Here is a 23513-nt window from a genome sequence, read left to right as displayed (position 1 = left end):
ATAATAATAATAATAATTAATATTTATAATGCGCAAATTATACATGTAAAAAATGGTAAAATGCGCATAACAAATCATAAAATTGCTAAAAACTACGTTAAAAAATACTAAAATTCTTACAATGTGCACTCTTAAATCTATTAAAAAGCTAAAAGAATATACAAAAAAATTAAATATTTAACAACAAAAAAACAAATTTGAAACTAAGGTTAGTAATATCAAGAAAAGTAAAATCTAATTAAAAGCTAATTTTAAAAAAGATGTGTTTTCAACAATGATTTAAATCGATTAATATTTCTCTTGTTACGCAACTCTTGCTGCAAATTGTTCCATAATTTCGGAGCAGTCGCCGAAAAACACGGTCTCCTAGTGTCTTTGTGGTCACATATTTTGGCGGCTGCAGACACAAACCTCTTGAAGATCGAAGATCATATAAGTTGCTAATAGTCGTAAACATTTGCCTGAACAAAACTCTTGATAGTCATTATGGACATCGTCATGGCCGATCAAGTTCATCAATGATACTTTCCATATTTGGTCTCAGCCCAGGCTCTGTTTGCACGCATCTCCGTATTAGGGATTGAAACAGGTGGTTTGTCACCATTGCAATTTGCTGATCACGCCTGTCAGGTTCTGGGATTTCCCGGATGCACATTTCACAGAGAAGAACACCAAAGCTGTACACATCGACCTAAAAACGACAACGACAACTAATACAATCATGATTACATTCACCAACTGGTAATTGAATACGATATCATTTCACGCGCAAAGTATGCCACGTTATTATAATAATAATAATTAATAATTAAAGCATATTTATACAGGATGCTACAGGATGACCATTACACAGTAGAACAGGGCAAAAATACGGATGGACAAACTCACTCAATACGGACCCAAACTATAAGTGAAAAAATAGTGGAATAATAAATCCCTTATTCGATGGTTAACATATAATACGCGCGGACATTTTGCTGATTGCTAGTATCTATGTAACTCGCAAAATATCCGCGCGTGAAAAAATAATTTACTAGGTTGAATAAAAGTAGCTCCTAACCTTACAGCTGATAATTTGATTATGTGCATCACCGTGGGACTCAGGTGCACAGTAAATCACAGCTCCAGGATCGTCTATTGTGCATTGACGGACAACATTAGCAGTGCCATAATCTGACACTTTGCTTCTCCATTGGTCACCCTGTCGCCATAGCAACACATTAGCACTGCTGATGTCGCGGTGTATGATGGGATGAGGTTTGTTTTGGTGAAGGTAGTTCAAAGCTCGAGCCACGTCAAGAGAAATAATGAAGATTTCCGTCGTAGAAAGAGGTCGGTCTTTAAGTAATTTTCGCAAACTTTTTTCCATGACCTCAGTAACAATTATAGGATTTCCACTATCATTCGTTGCTCCAATGAACTGCAGCAGACAAGGATGGCGGCATCTTGAAGCAATACCAATTTCTCGCTCAAACAAACGTCTGTAGTAAGGAGAAATAATTTCGTGGTGTATCTCTTTCACAGCGACATAACATCGGCGAAATTTCCCCTGAACAACCCTGGCCCACGCCCCTCTCCCAAGCTCTTTATTTGTCATATGAATTTCATTCCGATTTATTATCCAGTCCGGAGTATTTTCATTTTCACCCCGCTCCCCCACAATTCTCTCATCATTTCGTCTCCCCCTCTTGCTGTCTTGTTCTTAGCTCTTCTTGCAGCCTGTTAATGGATTGTTGCTCCGTTCTTAGCTGGTCATGTAAGGCTAAATTATCTGTGTCCTTTATGCGTAATTGTTCTTGGATTTCTTGCAATTGACTTTGAAGCTGGGTACTTTGCCCCTGTGCTCCCTGCAGTTGTTGCTCTTTTGTTCTTAATTGTCTTTCTAGCTCAGTAACTCTTCGTTGTTCTGCATATAGCTGTTCTCGAAATTGTTCTTCCGAGTTAGACAATCGCTGTTGGGTTTCTTCCAGTTCTCTTCGTAATTTACTATTTTCGTTTTCATTTCTACGTAATTGTTCTTGGATTTCTTGCAATTGACTTTGAAGCTGGGTACTTTGCCCCTGTGCTCCCTGTAGTTGTTGCTCTTTTGTTCTTAATTGTCTTTCTAGCTCAGTAACTCTTCGTTGTTCTGCAATTAGCTGTTCTTGAAATTGTTCTTCCGAGTTTGAAATTCGTTGTTGCGTCTCTTTCAGCTCTCTTCGTAAACTGCCGTTTTCGTTTTCTTTCTCCGCCAGATTTCCTTGTAATGCGCTCAAATCATGTTCCTTTTCCTCTAACTGTTTACACAAATCGTTCGTTTTTTTCTCAATACCCACTTTTAATTGGCTTCGTAATTGTATCTCTTTTACTCTCATTTGTTCTCGAAAGTTAGGTGGTAGCTCTAAGCTAATTTCTTCCCGTTTTCTTTGGGCATTATTTTCCAACTGTTTTGTTCGTCTTCTTGAATGCCTCAAATCTTTTCGCTTGAGATATAATTCGGTATCTTTGTCGTCTATTTTTTTTTAAAACTCATTCGACCGTTGTTTCCACTTATTCACCTCTTTTCGTAAATTATCTATCTGTTGATCTGTTTCTGACAACTTCAAATGTAATTCTTCATTTTTCTTATCCAACTGTTTTTTTGTATTAGTTAGTCTATCAAACCTACATTTCATGCTCTTTGATTCCCTGTCTTTCTCTTCCACGTTGCTCGTTGCCTTTTCCAATTGTTTTGCAAGAGCTTCTTTACTTTCTCTTGTCAGTTTTAACTGACGGTGCAACTCTCTGTGTACTGCTGTTTGACGGCCTTTAGCTCTGCGACAAATTTTTACCTCCTCTGGAAAATCAGCTTCTTCATCGTTTCTTTCCAATGTGCCACTCGAACAAGCCTGGCCTCCTTCTTCATCTGCAGTTCAGAGTGTCGTAAAAGTGAAAAACCAACAAAACAAAATCAAACTATTTAATATAAAAGTGTTTGCCCTGTATCTGCCTTCTCCTTCATTTTTAAAAATACTGCAAAACCAAGGAAAAATTCACCAGCCAGACCTCTCGCTTGTACAATAATTAGCTCTTGTTAGCCGGGCATTACGTTTATGTTGGATAATCCCAACCGTGGTCGTGGGTTCAAACCGAAAGCATTGGCGTCTGTACTCTCGAGCGACGTCACGATTCTACCACACAGATATAAAGTTATTAGCTTGGTTAGCGGTTTTTTTATATAGCTTATCAATACTACTTATTAACCGAGAGTGAGGTCATTACAGGGGAATCTCAGACCGAGGTCTGAGATTTCCCTGTAATGACCGAACGAACGAGATTAATAAGTTATTTATTATATGGCCTTTTAGCGCTATTCTAAACTGAAATATCTAAAAAACACCGAGGTAAAACTCGCTCTCGTTCTCTGCAGCTCTCTTCGTCGCTCATACTAAAGAAGTAACGGTATGCCAATATTTTTCTTTCACTTGTTGAAAAGATAGTTACATTTTGTCGGTATTTATTGTCGTTCTCGCGATTGCGCTAGTAGCTTTTACTCACAACTCAAAAAACCCATGTAAAAACCGCCGAGCCGAGAAAATTTTTCATAATGCCCGGTCATTACAAGAAAATAATGCCCGCTCAGCAGCCAATCAGAAAGCGCGTACTATTATAGCCATATAATAAAGAAACGTAATCCGCTTAATCAAGCCTGCTTGTTCTCGCTGACATTTTGATTTCGAACGACGAAAAGAAATTTGGACGAGAGAAGGACGAATAATTGGCCGGTTTTTTGTCCCTCATTTGCTTCCTGTTAAACAACTGTAAATCCTCTGACCGGTGTATAGCGCTTGCGCAAATATTTTCCACGAGTATTGCTATGAATTTTGTGGTATAACAAAGCGAGCATGTTTCATGTTGATTTATAAGTTAGATGTCTTTGGAGCGAGCTCAACTTGGAGCGCAATCAGCAACTTAAAAAACAAGAAGATTAAAAAAGCCTTTAACCGAGTTAATGTTTTACCACTTCTTTGGCTAACAAGAAAGCATAAGGCTTTATAGACGGACCCAGTAGCGTTACTTTCTTTTGTTGTTGTTTTACAAAACGTACGCGTGCGCTTTATTGAAGCGCGACATCCGATATACGATACTCGACCTTCGGTATTAAAGGTCAAACGCTGCTTTGATCGCTTTAAAGAGTGAAAAGGCCAGACATTCCGTTTTCGTTCTACTTATGAAACTCATAAAATGTAACGTGTCTCTTTCGTTTATTTCTCGTACTGGCGCCAGTTGTACAAAGAGTGGATAACGCTATCCACCGGATAAATCACTATCCAATGAATAGCGTAGTGTGTTTTCGGTAACACTTTTCCACTGGATAGCGATTAATACAGTGGATAACGCTATCCACCCTTGGAACAACTAGGGCCAGGTCATTTCTAACTACCCGGTTCTATTTAATTTGCTGCGTGGTCTAAGGGAAGAATTCTTGTCGCGTAAACACATGCAAAATTTTTAGTTCTATCACCTTTATGGGTCTCAAAATTATCAAATTATTAAATACATATGTAATAAATAAATGGCATTATAAAAAAAAAGACCAAATGGGATTGCGCGAACGGTAAAAGTAACCCATGCGAGGCGCAACCCTAAAAATTAGTAAAGATTGTGATAAAAAATTCTAATTATATTAAGGCAAGCAATATTAACGCGAGTAATAGAATTCTTAAAGTCATTGCCCTGTATTGCATTGCGCATCCTCCCTGCGCATAATTTTACGTGTAATTAGCGCGCGCACATATAAACAAAGTGGCGGCTTTTTTCTAGGCGGCTTTGCTCGCAAGAAAAAATGTTATGCTAACATTGCTTGAAAGACGCTGTACTTAGAGAACAGAACTTATAGGCTTTCTATTGTACCAGACAGAGATTTGTTTAGTCCAAGGAAGTGTTGAATTTGAAAAGCGAAACAGCTTCACTTCACTGGCCGTCGAGTTGAAAGGGCTCAAGCGAAGCTCGACAAGTAGAAGCAAAATAACAAATACAAATTGCACTCGCCTTACAGGCTCGTGCAATTTTGTTAGCCTTTGAAAAATTTACTCGGGCTTATTTATCCCAAATTGTCCTCGAAATCATGTGATTACCTATACATAACGAGCTCCCCCGGAAAATTTTAGATTTTCAGAGCGCGATTTTAGGGAATTCTGGAGGAAATGTTCTGTCATTATACACACTTAACGGTATTTTCTACAATAGTTCCTTAGCATTTTACCCTCAAGGTTAAATCTCCTTTTGCAAGATTTTTTTCTTCATTCTCGGCTTGCAAGAATTTTTTTCCGGGCATTTTGGCTTACATCAACGTTTTTTTTTTTGTAGTGCCCAACCCTCCCCGCCCCCATCTCTTTTCTAATGGTCAGTCTCCCTATCTAAGCAATTTCAAGTGGCAAGTAAATACGAATTTGCATGGCATATACACAGAGCCGTGGCTCTTATCCACTGTTTCAAAAAAAGGATTTAAAACCTTTGATGTTTGCGGACTTAACGGAAAAGTTGAGTGAAAAATGGCTAAATTGCCATTGTTTAGCCAAACTGAGCTCATTAACTGGAATTTACCTTTGATGCATGTTTCGCTCCTTGGGCGTTCACTGTTATCATGTAATCCAGAGGCCTCAAGACTTTCATTTCCAGTGCCTCTATTCTGCAAGATAAAATGATACGATAATTGCTGATTCATGAGATCGAAGTCCTCTCGTCCCCTTGTGTAAGCCGGAAACTTTATATTTTCTGGAAATACCTTCCCTTTTAATATAACAATAACTTAAATAACAATAAAAATAATAACTGTAATTATAATAATTAGTTTTAATATAATTTCAAAGGTGAATACAGAGGAACCCCGTTAATACGGACACCAAGGGGACAGGCCAAATTGTCCGTATTAACGGGTGTCCGTATTAAGCGGGGTCTCAGAAAAAAGTCACGGATACATGATTTATCGACACAAAGACGAAGGCAAACGTTTTTACGGCAACAGAACGTTGTTTATTGTACTGTAACTGTAACAAATGCAAACTGTGAAATCTCTGACTAAAATAAAAAGTTTTTACGAAAACCTTACGAGCTAGTCGGACACTCGAACTAAACTTCAGTAAACTCAACAGTGGAATTATTTGAAAATGACACAACTTTACTGATACAAGTAAAAAAAAGCATTTCGACAGCAACAGAATGTTTTCTATAATATTTCCTTTGTAACTGAAACTCTGACCGTAACCGTTCTTAATTGATTAATTTATAAACTCTACAAACTCATTGAAGAGTGGACAAAACCTTTGCACGACACGCTATTAAGCTACTCTTTGTAATAAAATCGTTTTCACTCGTCCAATTCTGTCATTATTTGACCAGGGTGAAGTTAGCAAATAACCACGACAACGAAAATTGACAGTGCACGGATAAAAAGTGTCCGTAAAGCGGGGTTGACAATGTATGAAAGTTTGTCACTTGGGACGCGGAAAAGTGTCCGTTGTCCGTATTAAGTGGGTGTCCGTAAAGCGGGGTTCCACTGTATAAGAATCGGAGCATTGAGATTGGTCACGAATCTCGTCTTATCATTATGACGCTTAAGGTTATTATTGTTAGTGGGTACTAATTTTAGCGATTTTCTCGGTCCCCTTCCATTGTCGACTTGAAAAATTATTTTAAAAATAGAAGCCGGGAACGTTGTATTTTCTGGCAATGCAAATGTTCGTTCAATTTTAAGTGAGTTTGTTCCATTACTGAACATTAATTTCCATCTAGAATATAAAGGTTCATTTCGTGACCTGTTATTGCCTCCAGGGCAGTTTATGTAACGTATGCAACGTTACATATTAAGGATAAACTGCCCTGGCAAGCAATAACTAGTCCGTGTAGCTATCTCTCATCTCGACTGGTTCAAAAAGGAAATTAACAGGATATCTTGTTTTACTTTGCACCGACTGAAACTACAAAAAAATCCCGCTTTCACCTCGCCTGGCTATCTCAAAATTAAAGTTAAAATACTACGCGGTGGGTGATTGCTTTACTTTCTAATTGAAAGTGAAAGCGATCGAAACTCTTCTGGTTTCATTCGGCTTGCTGACTGGCTGCAATTTTAATGGACTGCTCTTGGGCCAAGAGCACGTATTCGAGCTTACGAATGTTTATTATTGATTTAATTTTAACTGTTATTTTAACCATTGACAGTTAATCACTATCATATCGATTGTTTGGTTTTGATTTAGTTCCTCATTTCACATGTGAAGCCCTTTCTTTGGCAGCACTTACTGTCATAGTAGTCTGACCGAATTCCGTGGAAACATACGGCCAATTAAGAAATATATTATTTAAATTCGGTTATATGTACAAGCTTAGTACAATTATCCATTACTGCTATCACTACCTTATACCTTCTCTTCGGCTAAATGGGAAAACTCAGAAACAAATGATCATCATGAAATTACATCGACTCACCTCTTCTTCCGCTTGTTGTTGCTGTTGATATCTGTCCTCTGGCGATGAGATCTTTAGAAGCCGTTCGGCTTCCTTGTCCGTAAGTTTGGTTAACTTATTCGCCAAACTTTCATTCCGGCAGTCTAGGTGCACCTCATTATGATGAGCTACAACAAATGTTTTTCGTTGTGGATCCTTACTCGGTCGTTCTTCCATTATTGTGCCTCGCTGCAGTTCTTTCCTTAATACCTTTTTGGGAGCCTCAAAAACATGTGGTTCAAGGGTATATCCTCTAGTTTTCTCGAGCAGTATGAAGTATTTATCCCTGACCAGTGATTGATCCATGTTGCAGTTAGAAAACGACGAAGATATTTACATAACTAATGAAGTGAAAAAGGCTAATCATTTAGAAACGTTACCAGTTTCCATGGCTTCCATTGACCCCTTTACGGCCAATGTCACAATTCTCGCGTGGTCATTGGCTTTTGGCTCCATGGTCGAGTCCAGTGGACGAGTTGAGAACACAATGTAACACAAGGCAAAATTTGCCAAGCTGCTGTAAGTCATCTGAAAGAAAATGAATGGTACCTTAACTAATGGGGCAATTGATTCAACTGTGAAAAACAGTTAAAACTAAATTTTCATGGTGGTCATGTCTTTGTCTGCCTCATGAAAAGCAAGTACATAACATTGATAGTCCGAAAAGCTTCACCCAACTTGATTAATTTAGTGGGCAGGAGCGTTGCATGACAACCAAAATCAGATATTGCTTATGCAAAAAAGAGAGAAAAACGGCCCTGATGGGTTACAAACAATTAACAACTGAAGCACCTTGAATTTGTCGTTGAATAGATATTAGGAACCTTCAGATTGGAGTACGAATACGAGATTGAGTACGAGTACGAGTTTTCAAACCAAATTTGTGTGCTTTCTATAATCACTTATCACACCAATCTTATCCTTAAGGTTTATTTATGTGTTAGTCAGCAACAGGGAAGGGTTATAGTTTGGGGGATACAATCGTGTCGAAATTCCAAAGTCGTATTCGTACTCGATCCCGTGCTCGTATTCAAATCTGAAGGTCGCTACTACCGAGCAGACTTAATCACAGGCGGTTTATCAGGCCAGAACGTAGAGTACGCGCTCTGTGTTCTGGCCTACTTACCCGCCTGTGAATGCAGGATAACATTTGGGTGGAATAGTGAGCCCCTCCCAGGGGGTGTCCATGTTCTCTTGTTGATGCTCCCAAAAAAAATTCCCTTGTGTTCCCTTGTTCCCTAAAAGTATTTTTTGTCCATTTTTGTGATCCCTGTTCCTTAACTGAAATATCAGAAACACAGCTTTTGTCCCCTTCCAGCTTTGTTTTCCTTTTGTTCGGCCTGAGCGATGAGAGGCGGCTGTACACGCAGGCTATTTGTTCCATGTTCCTTTGTTCCCTCGTTCCCTGAAACCCCGGAGAGGGGCTCGAGAGTCAGATATAAATGGTCGCCGACTTTGTGTATTAAAGCGGGCGTTGCTGTTGCAGCTTTTAATCTAAATTAACTTGATGTATAGGTATTTTATTTTTTAAATTGTCTTTTATTAGTAATCTTTTTAAAATATGTACATATTGTATTATATATTTTTAACATCTCCCGCCCCCCCCCCCCCCCTGCTTTTTTATTTTTTATTTAATGTCTTGCAGTGATGCCTCCCTTTGCAAGACTCCCCCCACAATGTAACTGATTTGCTGGCGTAACATCATTCTCAAAGGTATTTGAATCTTTTATAACGTCTAAATAACTCAATAGTTGTCAGTCTAGACTGAGAGCAGTATCTTTCTTTTCCTAGCGTGTGACGCGAAAACAAAACGGTCATTTGACTTCGAGCGGCGAGCGCCAAAGGAGTGACGGTTTCCTTTGACTTGCATAATTTAAACCTTTCCCGTTGCGCATAGAATTCCAGGAAAAGAGAGAAGCCTTTATTTTAATAGGGTTACTCCATCAGCTTTACAATAAAAACTGTTATCCTTAGAGGCCCTAGTAAAAAGTAAAAATTAAAAAGTCGCTAAAAGTCTTACAGTGTACCTAAAATGGAAGTACAAATTAAAGTACATTTTAGGTACACCTAAAATGGTGTACCTAAAAAGAACTACTAGTAGTACTTGTGATTCGGCTTCTGCTCGGTATTTCGTGAAAACGAGGCAGTTGGCGTGCGAAAACGAGGTATTTCCCGGGGCCCTACACCAATCTCGTTCCCAGAGGCCGCGATCGTTCCTGGACTGCGCCAAGGATCGGGACCTCTTGGCTAATCTGAGAGCCCGCAGAAATTTAAAGATGGCCAAATCTGATTGGCTGTTGAAAACGTTTTCTTTTCACCACAATCTCCGGCGCAAGCGCACAATCAAACCGGAACCAGGATTTCCTGGTTCTGGTTTTAGATTCAGTCTCGTTAAGTTTCCCGACCACAGCTGGTCAAGGGGAACGCAGGCTCTGGGAATAAAACTCTCACACATGCGTACATACACGAATAAGTAAGCTGATTAGCTGATTCGCTTTGCTGCGCAGCAATTGTGAAGTGATATCTGCTAAGGTTTTATTGTTCAGTAGCACTTACTGGATATTACTGACATTTTGCATCACCTACTACAAATTACGTGTGGAAATTCGTGGAACAGACCACACAGTATTATCAATTATGTTAATACATGCACTCACTGCACGTGACACTGTCTGCGTTTTCCTGATTGTAATTTAAAAAAAAAAAACGCTCTTCGACTATCGCGTAAATTTCCCATAGGCGAAGTAAACACAACTTTCGGAAAGGAAAAGTCGAGTTTCTGAAGATTATTTTACTTAAAGTACAGGAATCAGTTATTTGATTATCCTGCCGAGACTGCGCTCACTGACTCGTTCCGTTGGAGAGCCTGATCGCAAGCCAGTATCATTAAACCACTCTGAATTAACACAAAGATAAAAATAAAATAAAAATAAAAATAAAAATACGTCTTCACACTAAATAAACTTGTTTTAATACAATTACTCTTTACTCGATTTTCATTTTCACGCTGCCTTGGTCTCGTTAATGCCAAAATTAAGGTCGAAAAGACCGCTGTCAAGTTGCAATACCAACACATCCGAAAGTTTCAAATATTGTAAACTGAAATTAGGCGGAATTGTTGTCATTATATCGTGCCTCTTCTTAGCATGCTTTGGGTCATGATCATTGGTCTCGTCAATAAGTTCCTTTAATAAGGGAAGTGTTGCGTGACTACAATAATATCGGCTGCTGAATGAAATAAGCGCGTCAACTGTAAGGCACGAATGTGAAAAATGTAAATGTTGTTTATCGTGATCTCACACTTTTAGCTTCGATTCAAGATAGTTGCCAGGCATGGTACTGAAACTGCTTCTTCTTGGCGTGCTTTGAGTGACGGTCATTTGACCTGTCATTGGTGGAGTTTGTTTTCACTTTCGATTCAGTGTATAACAACCGATATGATTGGCTTAACCTCTACGTAACTCAAAGTCCTCATGGAATTTGTGAAAGTGAAAGAAGCGTAGCACGACATATAAGCTTCACAGGAGGCTACTTGCTCGCTGACAAGTTATAAATGATAAAGGGCTACTTAAATTAACCAAAGAACAGGGTACTAAAACACGGCTTAACTAATCTATATCGACATCAAGTACTGAGTACGTAACTATCTTATATCGCATCGCCATGGATTCCGAGGGAAGGAAAATAATCGTCTGCGACACTGGAACAGATGTAAGCTTTAATTACACAGTAAATCACCGTACAGTTAATGCCTTCTTTCAGCCACAAATTATTTGTACGATTCTTGTGTTATTTAGTCCATCAAGTGTGGATTTTCCGGCACAAACATCCCAGAGCATATTATTCCTTCGGTCGTGGGTAAACGGTTCGGTGGTTCAAAACCGGAAGTACATGCCATAAAGGTTAGCATGTAATCACTTCTAGATCTTTAATATGCTTTACTTTTTAGAATACAGTTGAGTTTTGGTTCAAACTAAAGTCACCATTTTACGGCTTTTGCTTTTTCTTTCCTAAGGAGTTGATGGTCGGCGATGAAGCTAAAAAACATTGTCGTGAGAATGTGGAGTTGAGCTATCCAGTGAATGATGGAATTGTTCAAAACTGGGATGACATGATGCATCTCTGGGACTACACTTTTGGAGTGACGAAACTAAACATCGAACCCAGAACTTGTAATGTGAGTTACGTGAATTGTGATCTTAATATAGTGACTATTTCACAAATAGATTCCATTTTGCCGTGCGTCTGTTCAGTTATAGATCACAGATGACGTCAAAATGTGGTAAGAACAAAAAAAGTGGCCCACGAGCCGCTAGGCGAGTGGGTCACTGTTGTTCTTACCACATTTTGACGTCTTCTGTGATCTATAACTGAACAGACCCACGGCAAAATTGAATCTATTTGTTTTATTTAATATAATACAACTGATTTGGACTATGATTTCTAATCATGCGCGCGAGTCACACCACCGCGTGACGTCATCTATGCGTCTGTACTCTAATAGATCATAAGTAAGAACCAATCAAAATGCGCGTAAAATTCAGATTTTGCTTAACTTTGACAGTTTGAAAGCCTAGGTGTTTTACTGAAAGATATGGCGTTTATTTTTTTAATAATGTGCTACTAGGAGGTCTTTATAGTATAAAGACGTTTAGGTATCGCCCTTTTTAGTGTGAACCAGCATTATAATTCTGACAGTCAGTTTATTTAACCTTTTTTCTGGTATCAAAACTTATTTTAATTTAGATTTTTCTTAGCGAACCGCCGATGTATCCAATGTCGAAAAGGGAAAGAATAATTGAGGTGAGTATTAGCTATGCTTATCTAGTACTAGAATTTGCAAGTTGCTTAGTTGCTAGCTGGCCTGCTCTCCAACTACATCCCCGGGCTACATGTACTGAACCAACCAAACGCCTAGAACAGGCTTCTCCGTTGCTAAGAAATTTTCATTTAATATTTCAAGATTGAAAAGAACATCCAGTTTGCTTGTCAACAGTATTTTGTTCATCCAAGGTTAAAGTCATAATGACACAGCTGTTCGCAACATAAGGTTTTTTGAATAAGCATTGTTTTCGAGGGCCTTAAATAAGCGATAATTTTAAGTTTTTTAAAAAATACTTTAAATAGTTAGTTATAATTAAGAAAATTGTAAATAATGCGCCAGATTGTAGAAAAGTGTCTCCGTACGTTTTGGGGTAACTGCTCCTTCTTCAGTGGAAGTAACCCCGGAAAGTATGGAGACATTTTCTACCATCTGGCGCATTATTTACAATTTAAAATACTTAAAATTATCGTTTAAAATCACTAGCTATATGCACTACACAGTCGCACGAAATTTCTTTTAGAGATTTCTATGATACTATGGCCTTGAATAAGCGCCGCACTGTTATCGAGGGATGCATCTCTTAATCAAGGGCGGCACTTGTTAGTATTTTTGCTAGTACGACGAGAGTGGTGCTAAATCAGGGAAAATATACACTTTTTTAAGTGTATTTTTGAGTATATTAGTTGGTAAAATACAACCTTTGCAAATTTGAAAACTTAGACATGAAGGGTTTGGGTAATTTGTGCCAACTGATGCACGTTACGGTTTTATTTTTTACCAGATCATGTTTGAAAACTACCAGTTCGATGGTGTTTACATCGCAATTCAAGCTGTTCTAGCTATGTATGCTCGAGGTCAGTTATCGTTTCTTTTTTCTTTAAGGGTTTTTTTTTTTCAAGTAATTAAGCAATACATGTATGTCGAGTATTTGTTCTAGTGAATAAAAATTCGAATAAATTAGAGTTAGTTAGAAATACAACCTCAGAAATACGTTTTTTAGTTTAGGTTAAAAGTAACTGACTTTCATGCTTCTGATAATAAACAACCAGAAACTTTTTTCACGAGACTTAAAGTTACCTTTCAAAACTATCGCTTTATTTCAATATTTTGATAGTTGTATAAAAGATTACCTTCCTCACTTTCTTGAGTGTCCGCTTTATACAGGTTTGACTGTATGTAACAACACTAATGAATAATCGCTTACGATAAAGTCAGTAAAGTGACCGTAATGTGATCTTTTTCAGAAGCTCGACTGTAGTTATATGTGTTTTCATGATCAGTGTTCCAATTGTTTTACACAGGATTGTTGACTGGCGTTGTAATAGACTGTGGTCATGGATCATCTCACATCTCCCCCGTGCGTGATGGATTTTTGGTCCCTGATCTCACGAGAAGGTTTGAAATTGGAGGTCGAGATATTACCAATTACCTAAAGGAGGTACTGCTGGCACATGATACAAAAGTCTGCTCACCCACAATTAAACTGATTGTAATGTAACTTACAACATCGCTATAGATAGAAGAAGGGAGGGGGAAGATAAGAGGAAGCCGGAATTTTTCTTTAAAGACAGACAACAATAGCAAGACAATGTTCAAACCGTTGCTTAGCATGCGTCGGCCAATATTTGTCATCATCATGCAAACATTTTACACGCTGAGAGAGCTACTCCGTGTAGAAAAGATACAGTCCCCATCACAATAAGAAGATAGAATTCGCTCCTACTCACTAACTTAATCCTCTTCATGCTAAGTAGCACATAAGGCCATTACTAACGAATGTCAGTGCTGTCTGCCTTATGTCCACCGTTGAATCTCAATTCCATCCAGCCTATGCTATCTCTTTTACCAATGACTTACTCCATGTCGATCACTTTGGGGCGTCCTCTTTTACTCTTTCCTACAGGGTCCATCTCATGGCTATCCACCGCCACCTCTTCCATTTAATCTCAACTGATAGTGATGCTGTGTTGGTTCTGCGGTAAAGGTTTTCATTGGAAATGGTTCTTGGCCAGAAAATCCTGAATATTCTCCTGAGACAGTTATTTGGAATACATCTATCTTGTGACTTTTGAATTGCGAGACCTTTCAGGATTCTGCACCATATAGGAGGAATCCAAGAACATTGCTTTTGAAAATTGTAAGTTGGTTTTGGTGGCGATCTTTGCTTGAAGACTTCCAGATGCTCTGAAATGCTGCAAACGCCTCACTTGCCTTTGATAATCTACGCGGAACGTCTATTTCCGGGTTGTTATCTTGCTTACCAGATAGACGAATTCTTCTTCGTCCTCAATAGCTCTCAATGATATCGTTATTAACGATAACCGGTTGATTTGATAATTCATTGATCTTCATTAGTTTTGGTTTGTCGGTACTGATGTTTATTCTGATATGCATGCCTATTGAGGCATGCAGATCCACTCCAGTTGTTACAATTAGTCCGATCTCTCTTCTTAAGGAGCTTGGCGATAAGGCCTTTTTTCCAAGACACGGGTGCCTCTTCCGACTCCCGGATGTCATAGAATGTCAGTGAGCATTTTTGGTGTAATTTGCTCATCAGCCTTCAGCATCGCTGAATATATCTGATCTATGCCCTGGGCTTTAGCATTCTTTAATGCTTTAATTGCTCTCTTCAATTCCTCAACACGAGGTAGATCAGTGTCTATCTCAAGTAATTCTGGTGATGGTTGGATGATTGCTTCTGTCTCAGGATCGTCTCTATTCAACACTCGTTCGAAGACTCCTTCCTAGCATCTTAGCTTTTCCTCACCTTTTGTGAACATGTTTTCTTGTTGATCTCTCACATGCATGTCTGTTGAAGGGAAGCCTATCTTTGTTTGTGGCTTTGGTAGTTTGGCTCACCGCTCTGCTGTCTCCGCTTCTTCTGCTATCTTTTCGATGTACCTCTTATTATCTGCCCCGTGCTCTTTTTAACCTCCTTGTCTAGGGTGTGATAGGACTTCTTTAGCTGAGCCTTTATTCTGGCAGATCTGGTATAAAGGATATTTTTCTTCTTTTCTTTCCTGCGTTCAGTTTTCTCCCATGTACCCATTGAGATCCTTTGCTCCTGCGTCCTTCATCTTGGTCAAAGTACTTTCTTTCCCACTTCCATCAAGGTTTAATTTGCTTAAAATGATACAAGTCCATTTCCTGTTGGCCTAGTAGAACCGTAAACACATTCCTGATCTCTGTTTGGTAAGTCTGACGTACATTTGGATCTTTTAGTTTACTTCATCTCATGGTGGTGTCCCTCTGGTCTTTCTTTAGACAAGTTTAACGCCTGTTTGCATTAACAGTGCTGCATGTATGTAATAAACTTAAGCTGCAAAAGTTTTGCTAGTATTTTTCTCTTAAACCTCAGGACAAATAAGATAACTATTTGCGGCTGTGTGACTTTAAATATACGCTAGTTGCATGATAACGGATGAAAAGCAAATTTAGAAAGTTAAGAATCTCTGTCAGTAACCTTCTTTGCTCCCTATTACAATTTATTATAGAAGTGAAATAACAATGACAAGTAATTAAGGTAATAACTTTTTTGTGTTTCTCTGACAGCTCCTTTTGCTCAGAGGGCATATAGTTGATTTTGAAAAAGCGCGTTTGATTAAGGAGAAGCTTTGTTATGTAGGGTAAGTAGAAATTTTCTAACATTGTGCCTTAAAGGTATAATCTCGTTGGTAATGAATTTTTAGTTCATTACCATTTATGGATTTATCCCGGTTGAACGGACTGTTTGTAGCTTCGTATGCTTCTAAACTTACTAGTTCATGTTTTGCCTTATGTTTGTTTTGTATCTTTAGATACAACATTGAAGAAGAGAAAAAGCTGGCGTCAGAGACAACAGTTTTAATGGAAGAGTACACAGTAAGTAAACTATCAGGTGTGTGTCCCACACACTCATCGCAAAGAATAGGGCATGAAGTTCCCGGTGTTGTGGACTGTTCTATTCCATGGGTTGGGTGGTGGTGTGAGATCATACACATGGACGGATAGCGGCTGCCATAGGCGCCTTATATGCTGATGTCCGGTCTCATCCCATAGATTCGAATTGTGAAGCGCATTGATCACGAGCTTTGTAAATGCGCTATATAAGCACCCATATCATCATATCATCATCGTCTTGATAGCGGCCATTGTTGCAATTCCCTAGCAAGTGCTACTGACTACTGGGATCATTATATATTAAAATTTCTTGACGGTATGCATCTCATAAATGATGGTGAAGTTACGTTGCCTATCCACAATGAGCAATGATCCGTGACCATAGCCCCACGCATTCCTACAAATGGAAAAGACTATTGATATTACAAATTCGCTCAAGACGTTATTTCTGTGTTTACTTTTGTGAAAGTTAAATAGAAGTTGATTTGTTGTTGTATCTCAATATTTCACTTTGTCGTGGATCTAGCTGATCAGAGAAATTACATCTGCATCATTTAGTACATTAAAGGTTTTTGTTGTTGTTGTTGTTGCGGCCTTTGCTAAAATTATCCCTTTTTGTCAGCTTCCAGATGGACAAGTGGTGAAGATGGAGTGTGAGCGATTTGGTGCACCTGAAGCCCTGTTTCAGCCGAACCTTATTGGCGTTGACAAAGTTGGTGTGGCAGAGATGCTCTTCGATACCTTGCAAGCAGCAGATATCGAGACAAGAGCAGATTATTACAAGCAGATTGTGCTGTGTGGTGGAACCACGATGCTTCCTGGGTTTCCAAACAGGATAGAGAGGGAAATCAAGCAGCTGTATTGTGAAAGAGTGTTTAAGGGAGATACTTCAAGGTTATCGGTAAGGGCGACTGGTATAGGGAGACCGATTGTGGCGTGGTTTTTTTTATACTGTTTCAGTAAAACCGATTTATTCTTTAAGATGGTCCAAATAATGGTTGGTATCGAAATGTTAAAGTTAAAGGACTGGAAGGCAAAAGTAGCTAAAAGTCTGAAACAATACAGAGAAAACGGAAGAAAGAGAAACGGATTATTAAAGTCAGCTTTAGAAAAAATAGCAAAAGTTTTGGGAAAACTTCTTAGCCTCGTAGACGTTCGTCTGAAGCAAGGGCACGTTAACTCCTCCCTCAACGTAGTTTATTAAATACTGAGTCACACAGCACACAGTTGTGCATATTAAAATCATTGCTCTCCCTGATGAAAATTTGAATCAACCTGGTGAATTTTTGTCTGACCTGGTCGAGTTTTCAGTTGTTGAAAACCTGCATAGTGAACTATCAGACTTCTAGGTCTGTCACAAAGGTGTGTATGGTATCAACAAACGCTTCGCGTTAAGTTAATAAACTTATTCATGAATTCTCCGTTACGATACCTACTTCAATAAACTAACTCTTAAATACTCCAGTACATATAAACGCACACCGTTTTTGCTCCGACGAAGGGCTGGCCAGGGGCGGATCCAGCAAAATCAGAAAGACGGGGTCGAAAAAATTTCGGCCACAGCTCAACCTAGCCCCATACTCATAACACACCCTTATTACACAATACCGCTCGAAAGGCGGTTGATTACAATGGTTTCTAGAATAAAAGGGGGAAGGCGGCCCCCTCGGCTCTCCCACTAAATCCACCCATGCTGACGTTAGCTTTTCTAAATTTGCTACGGCGATTAAGCTAATTTACTTCTATTTCGATTCTAGTCAACGTCATGTTGATAATCAACTACATTAAGTGTTTCCCTTGCCCCCCTATGGTTATTCTAAAACGCATAGAGTCCTTGCTTATGCGTCTGAAAAGAAATTTTACAATTATTACTTAAAAATATGATTGTCGTTTACTGTTCTCCTTAGAAATTTACAGTCCGAGTTGAAGACCCACCAAATCGACAACATTCAGTTTTCTTGGGTGGCTCCGTGATGGCAGATATTATGAAAGATAAGAGAGGATTTTGGATGACAAGACAGGAATACGAAGAGAAAGGAATCTATGTTCTAGAGAAGTTAGGAGTCAAAGTAAGAGGAGAGGTAAGTCAAAAATAATCTCAGTTCCGGTAATAAATACGCATATCTAAATCCGCAGAAGGAATATGCAGTTTGAATGATGCGTATGACCAAAAATAAAATCTATCAATCTATCAATAATTGAATAAAATGAGTGAATGGCAGTGTTTACCTAAGCAGACGTACGAATGAATGACTAACTTCATTTAAGTGTCGGGGAGGTATTTAGCTTGCACAACTAATTGTTGACACTCTTCTACATTTTAAAAGATTAAAACTGGATCATCATAATCAACATCATATATAAGAATTAAAAAATCCAGAATGTTTGATTTCGAACAAATCGAAAAAACATTACCCGGCAACCGTAGTTTTGCATTTAACAGTAAATGAACTGATATCTAGAGATGAACATAAGAATTATTAACTTTCATCACATTTTGCGGCGTCACAGTTTTGTTCCTATTCACCAGTTAATTAGTTTCGTTTCTTTGTCTGAATCGGAGTTAAATTTTGGAAACTATACCATCTATTTCGGCACGATTGAACCAGAAATTTTTTGTTGAGACATTATACTTGTACTATCATTAAGAAGTACCGTAATGATTCGATTTAGCGCCCGGGGCGCTTATTTACTTTTGTCACCTCAAGGGAGGGCGCTTATTCGAGACAGGGCGCTTATTCGGGGGCGCTTATTTAATTTTTTGTAGAAACAACCAAATGTTCAACACAAAACTTAAATAAATATTAAAAAAATAAGAATAACAGAAACTGTAACAGTAACAAAGTTGTGGAACGTTCAGTTACTTTTTATAAAGAATTGTTCATTTTAGCAGTAAATATATACATGTACGGTACGGTGAATGTTCATGAGTTTACTATTCGACGTCGATGACTTCAGTTGGGGCAGTTATCCACAATTGGGGCGCTTATTAGAATAGGGGCGCTTATAAGAATGGGACTGCTAATCAGAATGGGGGGCGCTTATTGGAATAGGGGCGCTTATTGACAAAAACACATTCGAAGGGGGGCGCTTATTCGGAAGGGGGCGCTTATTTGAAGGAGGGCGCTAAATCGAATCATAACGGTAGTTTCTTTTGTCTTTGTAGAAAGAATACTTTGACGAAACGGATACTGGGCATCTTGATGATGTGGATGGAAAGTCAATTACAAGAGAAAAGGTAAGATTCTGGATGACAAGCACTCAAACTCGGCCCAGTACAGCTGATTTATTAGCGGAGCTCCCAGCGGCCCGAAGGGCGGCAGAGCGGAGCCCCATACACATAGAAAATCTACAGAAATAGGAGAACCATGCATTGATTTTTCATGGTCATCATGGCTAGCGGCACGGTTCGCGGGCGCGTGCGCTGTACGAGGAACGACGAACGTCGCCCAAACATAGCGGCCATACTCAAGAAAAAGGTTAACGTTAAGGTTAACGTCAGCTGTCAATTTTGATATTAGATCTTTACACCATTTTTAATTGACAGCTGTCAAAACAAGGTATCCGCTGACCAGTATCAAATGACCATATCCTAAGCTCAGGTGTTTAAGGTTGACCGTTGACCAGGTTATGGTTTTTTATGGATCGCAGGCTCAAGTCGTATTTTGTTCTGTCTATAGTCAGAAAATACAGATTCGAATAAAGGGGAAATAAACTAGCCGGGGAGCTCCGCTTTTAGGCTTGGTTAATCTGTTTAATAGATATTCATTGTGTATAGCAATTTTGTAGAAAAGTAAAGATATTCACTTATTAAATCACTGTGAGTAAGAAAATGGTAGTGATCCTGCTCTGTGAGCGCGTTTACCTTATGTTATTCAATGTAAGGTGGGAATCACGTGGTATTGTTGATATCTAAAAAATTTGCAACTTATTTCCATTTGTGTAAATGATTTTTCAGGATTCTTCCTGAATTCTGCCTCGATTAAGGTCAAAAATGTCGAAGTCTGCCGGCATAATTGCTGAATGAGCCTAGTGTTTATAATATTCGGCAAGAGAAGATCCTCTCTTGTACTCGGAGACCCAGGGACAGGTAGTGGAGATGAGGGAAACGCGAAACTGCGCATGCGGGAGAAAAAGTTCAGCATAGAAAAGTTGGAGAGATTGAAAGATGCCCCTGGGGAAAAAGTCTTACCAGGCCAGTTCCAAACAGCTCTCTGAATACTGCCTCCTGATTGGGCAGAAAAGTTCTTTGTATTCACTTTGTATTATTCTGCTCAATCGGCGGCCTGCTAATTGGACAGAGTCAATCGCTCCAACATTTCTATGCTGCATTTCTTTTCTCAAAGTTTCTTGTTTCCCTCACCCCCACAAAACTGCCCTGGGTCTCCGAGGATGGGTGTAAATAATATCCCACACGAGAAACATTTAACTTGCATTGCAGGTTTTATGTGAGGATGAATATAGATCGAGTACAAGAAAACGACTGTTAAGTAACTTGAGGAGATTAATTCCCGTGCTACCTGACGTTTTGATGGAAGGTCTCGTTTCAGGTAATGCTCCAGTTTTGAAGGGAATGTGTTTGACCAAAGCTTAGGCCCCGTCCACACTAACCCGGAAAATTTTTGAAACGCACCTTTTTTTCTGTTTTCGCCAACTGTACACATTAATCCGGATAAATTGTCTACCGAAAACAGAACTTTTCGAAAACGCTCTTCAAAGTGAATTTATTTAAAAATGCGCTGGCTTTGCTTTTCAATGTGGACGGAAAACATTTTACATTCAAAGAAGGCATTTGAAAATGCATTTTATCTGCTTTTGACCAAAATAAATGCGTTTTCAAGTTTATCTGGACTAGTGTGGACGGAAATATAATGTTTTTGCGGCGTTTTTAAATTTTTCCATTTTCTAATTTATCCGGATTAATGTGGACGGCGCCACTTTGGAATGAAGAAACCTCGGACTCTAACAGATGTGAATAGTTTGATTAGTTTTAAGGCTGCTATTAAGAGTCGCGTTTGGAAGAATTTTATGGATTCATAGAACCCTTTTATACGTAGACCTTTTATAATAGTTAGGATGATTTTTTTTTAACTGTATATTTTTTAATCGGTCCCCGACCAGAAGAAAAGTATAAGACGTGGATCTATCCTTTTTTACTAAAATAATAGAAGGCCCTAAGGGTCAAGAAAAATATTCTCGCTCCTTATTGGAGCGCAAGGTTGACGTTTACACTAGTACTGTCCCTTTTTCCCCCTTCACCGCCATTTGAAGCACTTCTGCAAGCCCCACGGCAAACCACACAGTGTGCGTTATTCGAGGAAATAATAAAATGCAGAAGAGACAGATTTGGTCTTGGAAGCGATATATGTTTAACATTTTTTTCTTCAAGAATCATTTTCCCCGATTACCATGTAGCTTTTTAAGTTTTTTTGTTTTCTTTTCACAATCAGCTTCAGATGTGTCTTGTGAAGAAGGCATTCAGCCATTAAACGAGAAAATGAAGAATTTGGATCTTGGTGGTCCACCAGCAAACGAATCTGAAGCAATTGCCAGCCTAGTGCACGAACAGAGCAATACAAAGGCCGAGGCTGTGAACAAAACTGAAACAGGTTTGTCCAGACTTCTTAATGGGGCGTCCACTTATATATTCTTTTTGTTTTTGTTTTTTTCGTTCAAAAAACGTACAGCTTTATTTTAGGTAAATATCGATTTAACGGAAGAAGGGAGAAAAAATATTCAAACGTAAAGAGGTATGGTCAACTTATGCTCCAAAACGCGATTTTTTATTAGACGAGAGTGTAAATGAATAAAGGAAAATCACTGTAGGATAGAGAACATAAACTTTTCACTATGCTAAGACGAATATAAACTCTGTAGAAACATCAAGACTTCTCCTTTCGACATGTTCTGCGCTATCATATGCGTTTACTTATTTCACGTGGCAAAGTGAAAATATATGATTGGCAAAATCCGCTTTATGAACGAAACTTCCAGGAAATAAATTCACTTATTTTTCTTTGGTGACCAGGTTTGGAACCTACATCCCCTCCTGTGCCAGATGCATGACTGCATTGTAAAGAACCTTATCACTGTTTTGCCGTATAGCGTATGGAGAGAACTGATCGTCAAGTTGGACCCTCTTCGAGAATTACAAGGTGATTACAGAGATCTTGCCAGCGAGCTGGGATTTAATGTGGAAAAGATATTGTTTTATCAGTCCGAATTGTTCGGCCTCTATTGAAGAACTTTGTAACAAGCTGGAGGCAATTGGAAGACCTGATGCAAGTTTACTGATAGACAAATGGGTCAAATCTCAAAATTGCAAATGTGCAGCCTGCAACAATTTTTAAAGAATTTCCCAGGTGCAATAAGAAGACGCTCTTTAGTAATTTTCTTGGCATGTAAAATCATTTTAAACGGCCCCAAAAAAATGTTTTAAAAAAAATCTTAATTTGAACACATACATTATAAACGTAGCTTACAACCTCACTGAATTTCGTTGCATTTGGTTGTAGAGTGCTAGAATATGTATTAAAGTTCTTTTAATTACGTGATATTTGTCATGTGCAATCAGTTTGCATATACCTAATTGAAGAAACGTTGACCCTGTGAAAAGCATAAACCATGAACGATATGACCCAATGGTATCCTGGGTACACAGCCTTGGTAAGCTTAGTCATATTGATAATCAAGATGTTTTCTTTCTTTAAGAGCCTCGAGAGCAAGATTTATGCAACCTGTCTTATCATCATGTTTATTCTGTCACAGACGACGATTATTTTTTCCGATTTCCCAGTAAACATTTGGGCCGCATCATCCGCGGTTTACGCTTTTCATGGGTCAACGATTCTTCAATCAGGTGTATGTACGGTCTCAAGTTAGTTGAGCAACTTAAGATGGGCTGCATTCTTCACAGCTACAGTGGCGTGTTGCCCATTTTATTATTTTTTTCAACATCAGATCTATCCACTTCTTTACTTAGAAGGTGTTTACAAATAAAGCTCATGGAACGTGGGATTGAATTTGTTTTAACAAAGCTTCGGTGAGGTTTCTTTGGGCGCCCAAATATTGGATATCATTTTGGTTCATACCAAATGTACCAAATGTATGCGCATATTAAATTATTATATTATTACCAGCCAATGAGAGGTAATCCCCTTTAAATGGCCTGGTTAACGTTGGGTCCAGACGTTTCTGTATCTCCTGAAACGCGCCTTGAAAGCTATTGACAATGTTGGGATGTTTATTCTTCATACATTTTGTGGAGCGGGCAAAACAAAAGCAAACAGTTTTATAAGCAGAACGTATAAACAGTTATAACGTAGTTTTGAGTTACTCAAAACCG

General features: G+C 38.7%; 1 protein-coding gene and 1 pseudogene across 3 annotated transcripts; one reads left to right on the top strand and one right to left on the bottom strand.

Moving 5' to 3' along the window:
- Positions 1-324: 324 nt before the first annotated feature.
- Positions 325-2441, bottom strand: LOC144651493 (uncharacterized; annotated as a pseudogene). The gene is made up of 2 exons (XR_013570324.1): positions 1061-2441; positions 325-691 (listed from the first exon to the last, which is right to left on the bottom strand). The product of XR_013570324.1 is annotated as an uncharacterized LOC144651493 (transcript).
- An 8290-nt stretch (positions 2442-10731) lies between these two features.
- Positions 10732-22381, top strand: LOC144651485 (actin-related protein 2-like). Of its 2 annotated transcripts, none has more exons than XM_078511429.1 (14): positions 10732-11175; positions 11262-11366; positions 11480-11641; positions 12211-12267; positions 13071-13143; positions 13591-13727; positions 15842-15915; positions 16087-16150; positions 16791-17069; positions 18076-18249; positions 19335-19406; positions 20610-20718; positions 21625-21777; positions 22197-22381. In XM_078511429.1, the coding sequence occupies exons 1-14, from the start codon at positions 11128-11130 to the stop codon at positions 22232-22234; spliced, it is 1545 nt and encodes a 514-aa protein (XP_078367555.1). In that variant the 5' UTR covers positions 10732-11127; the 3' UTR covers positions 22235-22381. The 2 variants fall into 2 exon arrangements, with proteins under 2 accessions (XP_078367555.1, XP_078367554.1); XM_078511428.1 differs by having other exon boundaries at positions 10733-11175; positions 21619-21777.
- Positions 22382-23513: the final 1132 nt, after the last annotated feature.

The sequence above is a fragment of the Oculina patagonica genome, chromosome 4 (genome assembly GCF_052425735.1).
Source record: "Oculina patagonica isolate OP01 chromosome 4, crgOcupat, whole genome shotgun sequence".
NCBI lineage: Eukaryota > Metazoa > Cnidaria > Anthozoa > Scleractinia > Oculinidae > Oculina > Oculina patagonica.
Note: the sequence above shows the minus strand (reverse complement) of the source record. Positions and strands in the feature narration are given on the sequence as shown.